Genomic DNA, 16895 nt, shown 5'->3' with positions numbered 1-16895 from the left:
AAATAAAGCATATTCACACAGATTGTTTCAGTTTATTTTAATTGCGATTAAAGGCAAGATAACAAAACATCTTTTCGTTTGAAAATTGGTGAATTTTTTCAGTTGCATCAATGAAGACTGTGGATGAGCAACACTTTGTCTGTTATCATCATTCAATGATAAAAAAAAATATTGATGAATATGAAAATGGAGTACAGGTAGTAAAATTACTATGAATGTAGATGGGTCTGTTATAATGAGAATAGGGAAAAAGAGAATGATTCTTGTTATTCTCTTCAAAATGCAAGACATGGATGCATTTATTTTACAATATTTATAAAGCTAAAAAATTAGTTTTTTTATAATAATTAATAAAATTAAAAAGATTTATGGGACATTTAGCACTGTCTACGATATGTCTAATATGCAAGTAGTTCGGAAATGTGTGCAAACAACAAATATTAATACTTTTATCTCTCGCCTATCTTTTTTGAAACAACTTTGAGATTCTTTTAACAAATTCTGTTTCCATGGGAAAATGCAGCAAAAATCGATGAAACGGCTATTTCGAAGAATCACTATACAAAAGGAAAATGTGCTGTTTCTGCATCTTCTGGAGAAGAATAAAACAATTTTCAGGCTATATGGTTTATTTTTAAATATCATATTCGGAATTTCAAACAATTCGGAATTTTGATAACAGAGTCCAAAAGATTTGGTGCATGAGAAATCTTAGGACATAATGTAAACCTCAATAAAGTTTGGTTGCTTAGAAAAAATATTCCTATCAACTCTAATCATTACAAAATTTTTAAAAAATTTCACAAATCTAAACTGGGTAGAAAGACCTTCACTCGATTATTGAGAATGGTTTGTTTCTTTAAATGAGATTTCAGAACGATTTTCAACTGCTGAGCATTCGCGAAGTCAAGAGCAAAATCTTGCTACCGCGTGTGGAAGAGTCCCGGAAAGTTTATGTTTCTAATGATTTTTTTAATTATTAAATTTAGAAAAAAACTTCTTTCACTGATCAGTTGATATTATCAAAGCTTTCAAGCAAAAATTTCGGATCATTTTAAATAATATCAGTCGAACAACTACCATATGCGTTCACTTATCCCTTTTTTGTTTAAATTAATCAGCTACTCAACTGCAGCGATTGCAAGATCTATTAGCACAGATGTCTGGGATATCATACATTTATCCGGAAATAGTTTTTCCTGAAAAAAAGCATTCCAGTTGAGACGGACATCAGTATGATTACTGCTCAGGAATAAATTTAATAATGAATAAACCTGTATTCATTCATGAGTAATAATCACTTTGATGTCTGTTTGGGAATGTAATTAATAGTTCGAAACTAATATGTTTCTTTCGTAGACGTAACGATGGGTGTAGTTGGAACAACGTTAGACACTAGATATGCTTAGTTGATGACAAAGATAAACGATGTATAAATATGCGTTTTTTATGAAATTGCGTGGAATGCTAACTATGAAGTCGTTAAGTAGATGTAATGTTTTCAGAAAGAAAGAGTATGAGGACTAAATAACTAAAAGGATAGTAAATTAATTTCTAAAAAGTACTAGAGTAAGTAAATAGAAACTGAACCATATGGAAAAGAACCAGTGACAACAAGTATTCAGTTTCAAGTTTTGGATGTACTTAATTCAAATTTGAATAGTGAATAAAATTCCACTGCAGTGAACTATCAGATATGGTGCATTAGATTTGCTCAAATGCAACATCTTCTTGGTTTATCTAATTAGACGCCTGGGAAGCAAACACTTTTTCAGATTCATTCTAGACTTCAAGTATATTTTTAGTTTTACTTGTAATGTACTGTTTTGTATTTAGAATGAAACAACAGCGCAAGTATTATCCAGAAGTCTAACAAAAAGTTAGTTTTAAAATCTGATGGATGAAATGCTTGCCAGTTACTCCTGAGACTTTAATAGCTTCAACATCATTAGGCTTACTCTTTCCAATAGTTCAACGTCAGTGCTATCTAATTCATCTAATATATACTTGATTGTTTTCCATTAACATTGATGCGTGTTAGGAAAGTTAAACTTTAGTTCAACATCCAGATACTTTGACAAAATTGAGTTATCCGTGCCCATTTTCAGAACCGGAAGATAAGAAACTGAATGTGGATATACATCACTTCCGTAAACCATATATATGTTTTACGAGAACCTACTTACTGGTTCATCATTTTAAAAGGAACAATGGCATCACTGTGCATAGCACTAAACACATTCATTTGTTAAACATTGTTGGACTATTTCCTCCAACTTTTAGTTTTTTCAAGCTGAAAGCTACAAGTTATAATGTAATAGTACTTCAGAAAAAATCTTTGTAGACTTAAATTTGAGCCTAGATACTAATACATAATCCTAATTTATTCCAAAAACGTTTGCTCCTTTTTATTTCTTGAAAAGTTAAGTTTAATTCTAGAGTGACTTTTTTCCGGTTGTTCATTCTAGATTAATCTTGAGATTTTCTGCATTCAGAGTACTTTTGTAGCATGTCAGCAACGAATAATATCAATAAATTGCTCAAGGACCATATTCAGAAGTGATAGAAATCGAAACTTACTCAAACTGCAAGAGTGACTTATCCGAAACTTCCTGACAAATACATTGAGCTGTGATGAGTGAAGAGTCTAGCTCAACCTGAAATTGAAATAAAGAATCGATTTCTGATGATTTTTGATACAAAATCTTTAAAAAAGATTTTCATACAATTTTCATATAGTTAATTCTTAGCACGATTTTTAATTTAATCAGCAATTATCAATGGTCTCAGTGGGCGGAATTTGAAAAACAAAATGGTCGGCATAAAAACATGTATTCGATATTATAATTTAAGTATCATAGAAGTAGATCAAAGTATCACCGAAAAAGAGATACTGTCAACACATTGTCCTGCTACAGTACAATATAAAGATACGTGGGAGCGTGTTTGTAAGTTCTTTAGTAAAACAGGATGATAACACCGAAGTGTTACATCCATCTACTTCTGACAGCACCGTTTCATTCGGTAAAATGAGTCAGATACTTTCTCTATTCAACCTACTACTTTCTTCCTCTTAATAAGTAAGCTATAAAACTTGACTTGTAACGAACTAATCGGTAGAAAAAATGAATAAATTATCAGAAGAAAATTATGATTTCAGATTTAACAACTACTCTTACTGCTAATGAAAATTCAGTGAAATTACAAAAAAAAAAAAAAAATTAAGCAAAAATGCAAAGGATTGATGAACCATACCAAATTCAATCTTAAAATATAAAAAAGAACGAAATTTAAGCAGAATGAAAACATTAACATATTTTCGTTTCTGCGTAACAGTTTTAGGGATTCTCCTCAAAGCGATTTTCAACCTCTTGAAAATTACGTCAATCTTTGATATGATAAAACATTCTGTATTGTAAAATCCAATCAATAAATATTTCATTTAAATTAAAGGTCGAAAATTAAAGCTTGAAATCTAACTTAAAAAATGTTGAAGTTTTAAAAAAAACAGATGTAATGTTCGCTTACGAAGATTAATCCGTGAAATTGAAAAAAATCTGTAAAAATTCTTGTTTGTCGGAAGTGTTAAATCGTAATTTCAAAAAAGTATAAAAATGCAATCGTTTCGAACTGGTAATAAAATTTCCCAATTAGTATTATTTTCCTTCCTTTGCTTCTAGTCTTACGCAGTGTTCATGCAAGTGATTTATCAAAAATGTGCAGAAATGACAAATTATGGACGCCACTAGCAATGGCAGATTTTCTTGCGAATAATTCATACTATCAGCGAAATAATATTGTCAAATGCTACGGTGTGTTTATAACTTTTGTAACGATCATTAAGTGCTCATAAAATTATTATTATCACATTTCTAAATAATTGCATATCAAATTGTCTACATTTTTTGTTTTGATTTGTGTTTTTTAGATCTCCAGTTTTGAGCAAAGAAATTTGATTCATCTTTAACAAATATCATCATTTACGCAATTTTAATGACTAAATATTACGTTAAAATTTCTTCTTGGATTTACAGTTAAGCATATTGTAAATTCTTGCCTTTTTCGTTCAAACACTTTTGTAAAGCCTTTGCTGATAGGAAGGAATAAGGCTAATTACACGAATCATGGAGCTCGGACTCTTTTTTCACTTATTTGAATTTCAACGGGTTATTTCTTCCTCATTCTTTTTGAGAGCTATCCTTCAATGGAAATTAAGAAATGCCAATGTCTGTTTGTAACACTGATAAAAAAATATATTACACAATGATAATCTGCACGATAAGCTAGTCTTCACATTAAAAATTAATATAAATCACTTGTTTAAACTAAGGAATGTGTTTCTACTGTAATGGACATTGTCAGATAATGTCGTCTCAGATATCAGATATCATCTGTGCCTCAAACCTCTCAACTCAGCGAGAGTATTAATTTCTTGTTTAATTTCTATGATATTCCCTCTTGAGAGTAAACTGATAAAATATATTGCAGTATTAATACAACGTACGTTGCACTTTATAACTTATAAAAAAGTTATTATTAAATGATAATGTCATTATTAATAAACGGTCACATTCCTTAGATATTCAATGTAACACACGTTAAAAAGTTATTGGATTGGAGTGGGACGAGCAGATGGAAGAAAATGGTTAAATGTTATTTTTTTTATTTTTTGATTCACTCTATAACTCTGGAAATCGTTGTTATGACATGGTTTTTTTCATCATATACGTTTGAATTTTAAAAATCAGTTTGTAGACAAAATTGAAAACAGAACTGAAATTTTTTATATCACTGATCCAAACAGGTTGAAGTGACATATTGATATAGAATTAAAGAAAATCTCTGTCTTGATCAGTTTTAATTCTTTAAATAGCATAATTAGGACTTGTTAATGATCGCGATATATGTTAAAGACAATTTAAAAGCGCTTGTCACTTTCTAAATTATAGTTTTACGTTCTAAATTATAGCTTAAAATGAAGTATCTTATTTTGTAAATTATAGCCTTGAATGAACTTTTTACTAATCTTTTTCCGAGCAAAATTTTTTTAGAAAGCAATATTTTAAAAAATCATATTTTGTACTGCAAACATAGCTTGAAATGAAGTATCTTACTTTGCAAACAGAGATATCTGTAACTGCAGAAAATCTTATTCAGTACAGAAGCATACAAGAAATATACAAATATCGGAGAAATATTTCGTTTGTATTAAGAATGAATGGTTTATTTTCTTTGTGAAATGTTGAAAAATGGGTAAAAGAGCAATGTGAGAATACTGAAAAGTTTTCCTCTCTTTAGCTTAAAATGTATTTATTTTGAAAAGATTTAATTGTTGAAGAAAAATGGGAATTATTTTCAATCGACGATTCAGAGAAATGCATGGCAGTTTATGTTATCACAGGTGTACTTATTTATATTAAAATGTGTTAATATGATTCGCCCTGTTACTTCTCTCTATTTTACTATTCTTCTTCTGAGTGTACCAAATTTTGATAGCTTCAGTTAAAGATTCAAGAAAAAATGTATAATGACGACTTTAAGCATTTTGAACCTTTAACTGTTAAATTTCCAATTTCAAATTCAATAAAAGTAAAAGCAAGTTTCGAAATCACATCCAATGACAAGTCCAAGTTGGCCAAAGTTCTTGAAGGTCTCCCCCAATGAAACAATTCTCACAAATGCAAATAGACATAATATTGCACCTTGACCTTGTCATTTATTAATAAATGATCTAAAAGGAATCATTATATTCAAATTTAAAACATCACCTAACACTTGTCGAAGTGAAAATTTTCTTTTAGAAGCATGAACTGATTGAGCCGTCGATCCAAGTCTTCTTCCATATTAGTAAGAGCTACAAATTCAGATATGTACTGGAAAGCATTATTATAAATCATTCATCAAGAATTCAAAAAAAACTCTATTTCTGAAATTATTTGTGAAACTATCTGAAATATGATGGAAAAGGCAATTAGAATTGGGTAAGGCCACCATTTGAATGAGTTCCTTCAACAACCGTAATAAATCAAGACCGTACAATGAATGTTCCTGAAAATCAAAAAAGCCACTCATGTTCACAAAATTTTGCATTCTTTTAATGAGCTAAATAAATATTCCTAATCCTGAAGAACTTGCTGAAATGGAATTTCATTTCCTGTTTCTACTTTGTTTAGCTTCAATAGGAAACAAAAATTAGAAGAACGAATGTGAAAATGATTAAGGTGATTTAAAAACTTAAATTTAATTAATTTTCACTGAGTTAACAAAGTTACTCCTTACCTTCTTCAAATAAACGGTTTTTAGAAATAACGAAGGAAAAACGAATCAGTTGAAAATTGTTATTGCTATTCATTGCATAATTGCTGAAAGAATATCAGAGATGTTGAAAGAATGTATAATTACTTCTCACTCAAATGGTTTATAAAAATCATATGAAATATCAACCGTACAACTAAATAATACTGCAAAAGACATATAATCTATAGGATGAAAACATAATGTCATATTGATCGCATTTTTAATTTTCTGAAAGTGATAGGAAAGAAATTTTTTTTTTTTTCTGAAAGAGGAGAAACATTTTGCATGTATTTTTAATAAGAAAATGATATTTTTTTTATATCAAAAAGAGTTGATTTAATCAATGATAAACAATGGAAATAACTAGCATAGAATAACTTTTATTACAAATTCACACACATAAAATGCAAGAAAATTATGGAATATGGAAAAGTAAACGATATATGGTGAAAGGTAAGTGAATACTGACAAAATGGAATTATTGCTTCACATGTTCTCTATGTTATTAATCAGAAAGATGCTGTTGATTCATTATTTTATTCACTATCACTGGAAAATCTGAATGACAGAGAGATACCCGAAAATTTCTCAGCGGGTTATTTTTCTCAGTTATATCCATCGCAGAATAAACATTGTTTACTGGGAAATATTTCTTTCTCATTATTTTTTGTATATCAGGTAAGAGTAACAGGTAGAGCCAGAATTTGATATCACCAACACAACAGTATATCAGAACTGAAATGATAGAATCGGGACTGAATTTACAATTTGTTGCTTGCCATTTCGTCAATTTTCAAGGTGTTCTACAAGAAGTGATTTTTTGTAATGCACAATATATAATTTTAGTAATATCACATTATCAGTTCAAGCAGTACAACCTTTTCTGATATCGAAAAATCTCTGCTTGATTCAGCACTGTTAAAATTAACATCCATCTATCTAATATGAATATTAAAATAACTTTTTTCCGATTAACCATTATTTTATGGTTTGCATGGTGTCAACCATCATTCTTTGAACAATTCGAATAAAAACTGGCAAATCAATATCGCGTCATTTTTTACAGCAACTTTATGTAGCGGAAAATATTCGTATCATATAGACCGTTTTAGTGTTAGGAGCAAAACAGAAGAGAAAATTGTACGGTCGAATGCTGCGGTGAATATAATGACTCATATGCACTCAGGCGTACCGTCTGTAATGTTTGTGCACAAAATGCCGTTGCAGTTTGTAGTCTAACATCAAAGAAATAAGATTCTAAATTAAATTTTCCGTATTCTAAAATGACAGTTTGCCAAGTAGTATGTATTGTCACGACTAGTCAAAATGAGATTTCAGTAATATTGGAAATGGAATTTTTAAATAATTATTATCTCTTCTTGCACCATGCTATCTTCAAAAAATCGAAAAATGTTTAAAAATTTCTTCCAAATGACTTTTACTGAATTATCCACGTTCAAGTCGGTCATCGTTATGATCAAATAATTATGTTGGCTACATATAGAGCCTTGATCTTCAAGAGTTAAAAAGTGCTTTATATTCTTATTCTTTGCTTCCTTAAAATTTTCAGGAAGAAAACATAGCTAAGAACAATTACGGATGCTTGAGATTGACAATTGGAATCTTAGCATTATAATTGTCAGACGCATTATATCTGGCATCAAATTAAAATAACAAAAACTTTCATTCGATGAGAAAAAAAAAACCTACATCGATTAGAAATTCCACATGTTCCATTTGCACAGAATGTTTGTGCTTTTGCTAAGCTAAATCTCTCAACTTTACGGCTGCCTTTTTCGTTCTGTTACTCGAAATGTGAATTAAAAGCTCTCAAAAATGAATCATATCTGTGGAATACCTGCTATTGTTGATAGAATTGTTCTTGATAGAAGATTGAACAAACAGAAATTCGGTTTTTTGATTTATGAACAAGCTTCCTACATTAACTATCAACAGATCTATTGTTAGCTATTTTTCTACGATAGCACTTCCTAATAACTTCTTATAATATCTTTAAAAACTTTACGTATTATTTTTGCTTTTAACGATGACTCCATTTTTGAATTTTGAATAGATCAGTTGGTCCGTTTCACTTTTTTTTACTACTCATATGTGAAAGATAAAACTGGAAATGATGTTCAACATTATTTACATTTCATTGTGGAAGATGATAGAAATGTCCATCAATTCCTTTTTTTTTATACTAAACTTCTATGCTTCGAGAACTAAACCAATAATGACCTTTTGCGGATGTCTTCATTTGGACTATTCCTACTTTTCTATTAAATCCAATTTCGCACTATTGTCTTAGTGTGATGAATGACTTCTTCCCTAAAACAATCCAATTTCATTTAACGACCCCGATGCTTAAATTTCATTGCACGAGTCTGTGTTAACTTTATTTCAAGAACCTTATGTTTAATTTTCATTTTATAATTTGATAAGATAATTCTGCCCAAAGAAGAAAACCAGAGAACTGCCAAATTTTATTGATATGAAACAAGGGCGTTTCAGGAAATCCTCTACTATCAAATGACAGTCACAGCTTCTTTCTGTGGTTTAGTTTTGTGACAGTAAAATATTGCTGTTAGCACTACTGATCCTTACAAATGTAGGGACAAATGTCGATTCTTAAAATTTCTTTATTTAAAGTGGACTAAATAAATTTTTCATAGATATTTCTGTGTGAAAATAATAGTTACTTTATATTACGTGATGTGAGTTAATGGGTTCTTAGAGAAAAGATTAATTTCCAAAATAAAATGACCGAGTTCTCTCTCAAGAACCTTCTCACTCTCTATCCATAAATTTTTACTTTGTTATAAAAGCTTGACTAAATTTACATAAATTAGAAATTAATACTCTTATAGGGAATACTATTACAGTTCACCACAAATTATCACAATGCTTAAAACCCTGAAAACAAATGTTAAGCAACAATTTCAATCCCTAAAAAAGCAAACAAAAGTATCATTAAAACCGAATCTAAATAATTTAATTTTTAGAATGAGAAATTCCAAAATAACTGCATAAATGTAATAAAAGTGTATGCAGGAATAACAACAAGCAGCGTAACTAAAGTACAGCACAAGATTTCTTTTCCTGAAATGGATTGTGATTATCGATAGGTCCACTGACGAGCATATCATGCTGCTTCTCCCGTTCGCAATATTCTATTAAACTGTAAAAGATAAAAAATATAAACTTGGAATCAATGCCAAAATGTCTCATTAGCGTCAAATAACATAACGCAATATCATTTAAGTTACCATTAACTTGGTAAATTTAAGTTGGAATGAAGAGAAATTTATTAATTAAACAAAGGCTCACTCTTTTGAGACCTCTGACACTTTCTTCCGTGAAACTTGTGCTTCGATACGAAGCTGTTCGGTCTGTACTCGAACCTGATCCATTGAATCGGGTAAACTTGAATGTACAAAATTTCAGCAAAGTGTGTAACCGGTTCAATTCGGATCAAATGCAGAAAATCTCAGCTTTCAATCTGCTAATATAGTTTATAAACAACTACAGAACTGTTATGCAAATTTCTAAATATAACGTTTTGCGTAAACAAACGTAAGAATCGGAAGCGTACTATAAAAAATTAATAAACAAATAGTATGAAAAAAACATTGGAAAAAATGATACGCAGAATAATAGTTTTTTCTGGAATTCTGTTTTTCTGGAATAATAGCAAGTGTAGGAATCAATTCATGAAAGAGGCGGTAATCTCGTCGCATTATTACCTTGACAACTAAGTAATGGAATGCTGACTAATGCAGGAGGCATTCTTTTTCCACTCTGCAAATTACAAATTTTGATATGCAGATTTTGTTCATTTCATATCCATACGTGAAATATCAATTGCAGATAGCAAACAATTGCACGAAAATAGCACCAGCACTGCTCATTAAATTAAAGACTTTCGCTCTTGAAGTAGTTGTTAATAATTCCTTTAGTCAAGCATATATTTGCCTTACAATCGATCATTTGAAAGACAGAGATTCAGACTAGAACTGCTCTGTAAATCGTTCACTGCATATCGCAGAGTTATTATTATGTCATGCGGTTGATGACAATGATTCAATTGGGTGCATTTATTAGGAGAAATCCATGTTGACATGCTTTGAAAGAGCAATAGTTGAAGATTGTAGAACGAGAATGGAGTTCTGTCCTAAAAACTTCAAGGAAGCCAAGAGAAACCGTCCAGCGTCACCTATTTCCAGTTGCACGGTCATGTGCTCTCGATAACTCGACTAGTAAATCATTATAATGATTCGATGAAGTAGGAAATGATAATCGATAATGTGCTGTAATTGTAATTACAAAGAATATTATTCAAATCCTCCATTTTTTCAACTTGAATAAGCAATAACACGTTATGTTGAACAGTACGATGGGAATCAATAATCATACTTATATTAAACTTTACTCTTGAAAGAAAAGGAGAAGGATTCCGTAGAATTGGCTAAGTATCTATCTTCTACTGAATGAGGGAGTAAAAAGTTAGAGAGATTACCTATAAGCAGCAACTGCTTCACGGCATTCAGGCTCTTGGCAAAGAATGGTTGAAATTCTGAAATCCATTAACACATAATCGAGTGTGCGTGGGATGTTCTGACCAATTAAAATTATAATGAGATTAGGTAATAAGTGAAGTGATATAAGCACTGAAGTAGAAGACACAAGCTGAAAATTGCAACAGTAACAGAGCCGTTGATGGCGTTGGCAGATGAAGTGAACTGAGCAGGGAAGGAAATTCAGAGTTGTGAACGAGCAGTGTTAGTAATATGATGAAGGCTCGAATTAGCAACAGCAACAGCAGTAGAGCCAATCAATTCCCTCCAAGGATATCGATGGGACAGACAAGATGACGCCCTCATCAAACGATCTAAGGTTTCATATAAATTCGTCTGGCCTAAACACCGCGATTATCCTCACTGAAAGGGTCCGTTTTTTCGCCTCAGCGACGGAGAAATTTGACCCTAGCGATGGAACTGAACCGCTTATGGCGTATATAAAAACTAACATTTTTCCGACAATGACGGACCAAAGCCCCGCTTTCTGCAAAACGAGAATGCTACAATATCACCGCCAGAAAACTATCCTCGATATCATGAGTAATGAATAATTCTGAATGGTAAAAGCTGCGGAACCGACTTATCATTATTAGTAAACTCTTCATCATTCTTTATTTTTTTCCATTATATATATATTTTGAACTTACGATAAAAATGTTGGGGGCAACGCAACAGGTTTATTATAAATACAACTGTATTATAAATGTGAATTATCTTATTCCAATATTAAATATGATAAATTCATAAAATACGCAATATAAACACAAACAGTTTTTTATTTACAGAAAGACAATCAGATAGCAAACCGACTTCATTTTGTTTAAGCCAACGAGCTATACAGCCCGCAATCTACTAAAAAATTAAATACCTGAATATGGATCTTTTCATTGTTCTACAACTGTTCAGTATTTTAAATAGAAAAGAATTACAAACAAAAAACTATGTCTCCAACAAACATTTTAAAAAACCAATTTTACAAAAATTAAGCATGAACATGTATTGAGCATAGAAACAAAACGTGAATACCAGTGAAAACAAGATAAAGTGATTAACTTAATTAAAACGTAATAGCAAAGAATGAAAATATTCATAGATACAAATTGGAGTAGAAAGTATATATAAGTATATATCAAGGCAGTCGTTAAATAAATAGAACTAAAATGTATATAATATTATATCCCTAAGTTTACTTTAACAATGATCTGATGCTGAGACTTTAAACAAACTTAAACGAGATGTACTCAGTGAACGGCGCCTGTTACTCGAAACTGTATTACGAACTGGTTTTAGACCAATTCGCAGAATTGTCGATTTTGAAGTGTCTGTTTTCGGTCTTTCCTCGTTAGACCAATGATCGACTGTCTGCAGTATTTGTGACATTGCATGAGTGGTATCTGCAAGCACAAATTTATTGCTATTTAATTCACTAATGACTTCCACGTTGCTTAGTGAATAAAACTGAAAATTTATTTTCTAAATAAAATCAATGACAACATCTAAATCTCTACCACATTAAATTATTAAGCAAAATATTTAAATGAATATGATATATACAATTACCAGTTGGTTCAATCGTAGCCATGAAAGTACGTAATCGATAGCCTCCAAGCCAAAAAAGAAATAGAACTATGAGGAAAAGCAAAGTTATTGTTTTCACAACAATAAAGTGCAGCGGAGAATCACGAAGAAATTCATTTAAAAAAATATTGAAATGACGTCCAAATACACCGAGAGAAGTGAATATAAAATTTGACAGGACCTCGCAAATCACATCCAAGAGTGAAATTTCATATATAGGATTAACATATAGATCCTGAAAACCCGCATACCTGGACTAAGTAAACTAGAAACAGTAAGCAATATAAGTTAACTAAGTTCTCTCCTCTTTGGAACTGATGAATTTGTAGTACAATCGCCCTACTTTTACCATTTTTATAATCAATTTTCTGCATTTTTTCTTGCATTTCCATTCCCAAAATGTCTGCTTTCTCTACTCTTTATCCAACATACGTCATATAAGCGAACCGGGGCTCAATATTTACACTACCATCCTAATCACCTTTTTCGTTTCACATCAATGTATGACGGAATTTAGAAACCAACACCTTGTAATGCTGTTCACATTCGTCTTCTCCTTTGAAGACAAATAATCCCGATACCATATTGATAGCAGTGGAGAAGAAATTATTTGCTTTACATTTTTCAGCAACTGACTTTTCAGCACGTGACATCCTAGCTGCAATATTCGCCTGCAAAAAGTTTCAGATTTAGTCAGTAATAGAAAAAGCACCATACATGAATAAGACACTTTAAAAGAAAGATTCCAACACTTTTAAATATTTCGTACCTGCTACAAAATTATTCTACACAGTTTAATATGATTACCAATACAAATTCTTCCTTGGATTGTTTTTATCAATTACAATAATCGAAAACACAATATCTCACTACTCACCAATTCAAACAAACAGTTCAGCTTATGAAGTGAAGAGCAGAAATGATTATTTTTTGGAAGCTACAGCACGCTAACATTCTCAGAAAAGCAGGAATTAATTCTAGAAAGAGACATATCACAAAACTTTTTGTAATCCTCATATAAAATCATATTATCACCTGATATTTCCTATGAAAAGTGTTAAACATTGATATAATAAATGATATGAAGAAAAAAAGCCACATAAAAGAACGCATCGAAAAATGACTACGATATAGAACCATTATAGCTGGTATCAACAGCACAGCATTCAGCAAAGGTAAAAAAGTTACAACCATATCGAAGATGCGCTTGACAGATGATATATCTTCGTAGTGCTGCTACAAAGAGATACAAAATCTTTTTCATTTTATCATTAAAAATACACGTAGGTTATTATTTGCATATTTGTTTCGTTAAAATAGATATATGCAAATCTTTATTACCATTTTTTTTTCTATTTTATCAACAGTATTTCAGATTTTATTTGCAAATACAATTTTCTTTAATTTCGTCAAAAAAAAAAAAAAAAAAAAAAAAACGTTGGCAACAGTCCAGTTTGAAAAATGTATAATTCCAAACAAACGCAACTAAAAAATAGTGTGATAAAAACTTGCGAAGAACAAGATCATAATCAAAAAGAGCTAAGAAAGTTACCAGAACAATCATTCTTTCCAGAACTTCACGAACTTGCTCGCGCACGGTGATTGTTTCATCCTTTGAATTCAAATACTTCTTCAAAACAGCCAAACTGTCGCCATCTAAATATACCTCTACAATTCGATCAACGCGCTTTGTCTGTAAAATCAGGAATCATACTAAAACGGTCTCGACTGATCTTTTTAATCAGATCCGTTATTTCATAGCAACCCTAAATAATAAAGTGTATATGTGAAATAAATCCTCTAGTAAAAAATAAAATCTATTTGTTGAAACAAGTGGACCACGCAGAACCAGGATTTGAAGGATTTGTCAAAATCATTCTACCTTATCAATGTCAACATCCATACGATGTAAGAAATTCCGTACAATATGTTTCAGCGTCGAATCCTGAATATAATGACCTTCAACATGACTTTCAACTGAAATTTCTTGAACAGTCTTCTAAAAGATTACCAAAATCAAAATAAAGAAGCGAAAACAAAAATATCCCAAGTATCAAAAATATCCCGAAACTTCGTTAGTCGTCAAGGACTAATTTTTCTAACTAGACAGAAAAAACAGTTGAATTTCTGAGTCGATTTCGTAATATGCTTAGCAAGGGTGAGGTGACAATTCAGAGTAATAAAACTGTTAAATCAAGTTCCAACACTTCTATTTATAATACAAAGTTTAAGATCCAAACTTGATCAAAAGGAACGTTTTGTCATTAAAAGGAGAAACAAATATCCTTAAAATGAAGAAGGTTAAGCAAATACCCAGTACCTAAGTAAATCACTCTCATACAGTTACGTTACTTTCGAGCATAGATGTTCTGGTATCCACTCAATTTTCCTTAGCGCTTTATGTTTCAATATCGGTGCGGATGAGAACAGTCTAAGGCTGAGAAGAAAGAAAATAAAAAAATATTAGCTATGCCTGTTTCCAGTGTTTCTAAAACAATCGGATGAGTTTAACTGTCTCTGCTTTCTGGAAAGTAAAATAACCGGAAGTAGTGTTTTTTGATCATTTATGCTTACTGATAACCAGGTAATGTTAAATCTGACATACTTTGCTACCTTTCACACATCCCTTCAAATTCGCTTGACAGACGGCCAACTGATCAAGAGTGTTTTTGGTGCAGAATGAAGATGGTGAAAAAGGATCATTCGGATCAAGCCAATTTTCTCGATCAACGTGTAAATCTAAATCCATATTTTCACCAGTTGAACCAAAAAGCAGATCCAAATAAATCAGGATGAGTAGCACGGTCATATTACTACCTGGAAAATGAAAAACAAGTGATGATGACCCTTAAATGACTGAACAAAGGACTCTACAAGTACATATAGTTGAAGAAGGTACAAGAAGCACGTGCACCCCAGAAGTACGTGAAACCTGGACCGCGCCTTCACTTGTCCCGTCCCGTTCGTTTCAGGAAAGACACTACTATCGCAGCTCTCTATCAAGTATGGCTTCGAAGATTCACATAGTAATGGCAGTGAGAGGGACGTGCTTGTTGCTTCGATGATAAAAGTGGCGTCATTGCAGTAAAGAGTGGGGAGTGAGTGACTGCCGAAGGCACTAAGAGAACTCTGTAGAATGTCAGGCAGATGTGCCAGCGCAAGTCACTTTAGGTAGGTCCACTGCGAAGAATGTTCCACTCTAATGCGAACTGGTAAGCGGTCACTTGTTATTCCGAAGCGCAGATGTTCGTTGCTTCGAAATAAGTTTTCCAATACTTGTTAGAATCAATATGTGAAGTAAAAAGCAGCTGTTATACTGGTAACATTGAAGAGTAAGTGAATTTTAATATCTATTTTTAATAAATGAGTGAGGACAGCATAGTTAACCGTTTTATGATTGCTTACTAGTCAGTGGAATGAGGAAGCCTGGTATCTTTATGTTTCACAGTAACAGTCATTGGTGAAAGAATGTTTTTTTTTTTTTTTTTTTTTTTTTTTTTGTGGATCTTCTGGACCTTAGGAGGAAGTAATCTTGACATCCTCACGAATTTGCTACTGAATATCATCTAAGTTTCTAAAATTAATGGTATGCTCTCTATAGCTTATCTAATGGTAGAAACACAACCAATTCCTTCTTGCATTTCCCAATCGTATTTACATTTTCATGGTGCTGCTTTCTTAGCTCTTCAAAAGTAATGATAAAGAAGCATTTCGATTTTCTCATAACGCATCATTTTCCCTGTGTGACACTATTAGAAGGAGCAATCTGCGAGAAAAAGAATTTTATAAGGTTGCATGAATTGCTCCAATTGCTTTCTTTGTTTTGTTTCACACTCATTTCAGTACTAATTAAAGTGATTCCTTCAATGTCAAACAATACCGTTTCATTGTTTCGACTAATTTGTTTATTTAGTGTTGATTCATGTTTTACTGAAGCTAATAATCGGTCGCATCTTGAATTACCTGTATCTAATTTGTTTTTGAATTAAATGAGAATTCTCCATTGATAGCTCTGGAATTGAGTTTTGGTTAAATGTTTTTCAAACCACCATTGCTATTCTTAATGAGTGACGTGCGTGTTACAAAAATGGAGTAAATTTAGTACTTGTACAATATAACATTCACAAAAGGCTTTCTGCAACAGTGATGAAGTGAGGAGGAATTTCGAATTTTTGCCTGTATTTGTAAAAGTTATTTAAAATTATTGATTTTAGACTTCAATAACACTTAATATTTCCATGTCTGCTCATGTTCTGCGGTGTACAATATAAAGTGCGGTGGAATAGAGATGACAACTTGGACCGAATAAAACGTCCCCATGCAGAATATATCTCCGGAATACATTTCACTAAATGGAAGAATATATTTCATGTCACAAATGCAGTGAATGAGAGTGATGATAAAGTCATTTATCATGAATATAACATATGGATTAATAGA

The 16895-nt window shown here is 31.5% G+C and overlaps 3 protein-coding genes across 3 annotated transcripts; 1 reads left to right on the top strand and 2 right to left on the bottom strand.

Annotated features, from left to right (window-relative positions):
• Positions 1–7407: 7407 nt before the first annotated feature.
• Bm14201 (Uncharacterized protein) lies at positions 7408–7536 on the top strand (the record flags this gene model as incomplete). Its single annotated transcript, XM_043075325.1, has 1 exon — positions 7408–7536. A coding segment is annotated over one exon (129 nt), but the record flags the coding sequence as incomplete, so codon positions are not given.
• A 1836-nt stretch (positions 7537–9372) lies between these two features.
• Positions 9373–9710, bottom strand: Bma-gpc-1 (Uncharacterized protein; the record flags this gene model as incomplete). The annotated part of the gene is made up of 2 exons (XM_001898149.1): positions 9373–9478; positions 9628–9710. 2 exons carry the CDS (start codon positions 9708–9710, stop codon positions 9373–9375), a joined length of 189 nt encoding a protein of 62 aa, XP_001898184.1.
• A 1347-nt stretch (positions 9711–11057) lies between these two features.
• Positions 11058–15264, bottom strand: Bm9921 (Uncharacterized protein; the record flags this gene model as incomplete). The annotated part of the gene is made up of 7 exons (XM_043075324.1): positions 11058–11215; positions 12104–12271; positions 12438–12690; positions 12983–13126; positions 14008–14148; positions 14338–14454; positions 15061–15264. The coding sequence occupies 7 exons, from the start codon at positions 15262–15264 to the stop codon at positions 11058–11060; spliced, it is 1185 nt and encodes a 394-aa protein (XP_042931258.1).
• Between the last annotated feature and the right edge of the window lie 1631 nt (positions 15265–16895).

The sequence above is a fragment of the Brugia malayi genome (genome assembly GCF_000002995.4).
Source record: "Brugia malayi strain FR3 genome assembly, contig: Bm_v4_ChrX_scaffold_001, whole genome shotgun sequence".
Lineage (NCBI taxonomy): Eukaryota > Metazoa > Nematoda > Chromadorea > Rhabditida > Onchocercidae > Brugia > Brugia malayi.
The sequence above is the reverse complement of the archived record's forward strand: the minus strand, read 5'-3'. Positions and strand labels throughout refer to the sequence as shown.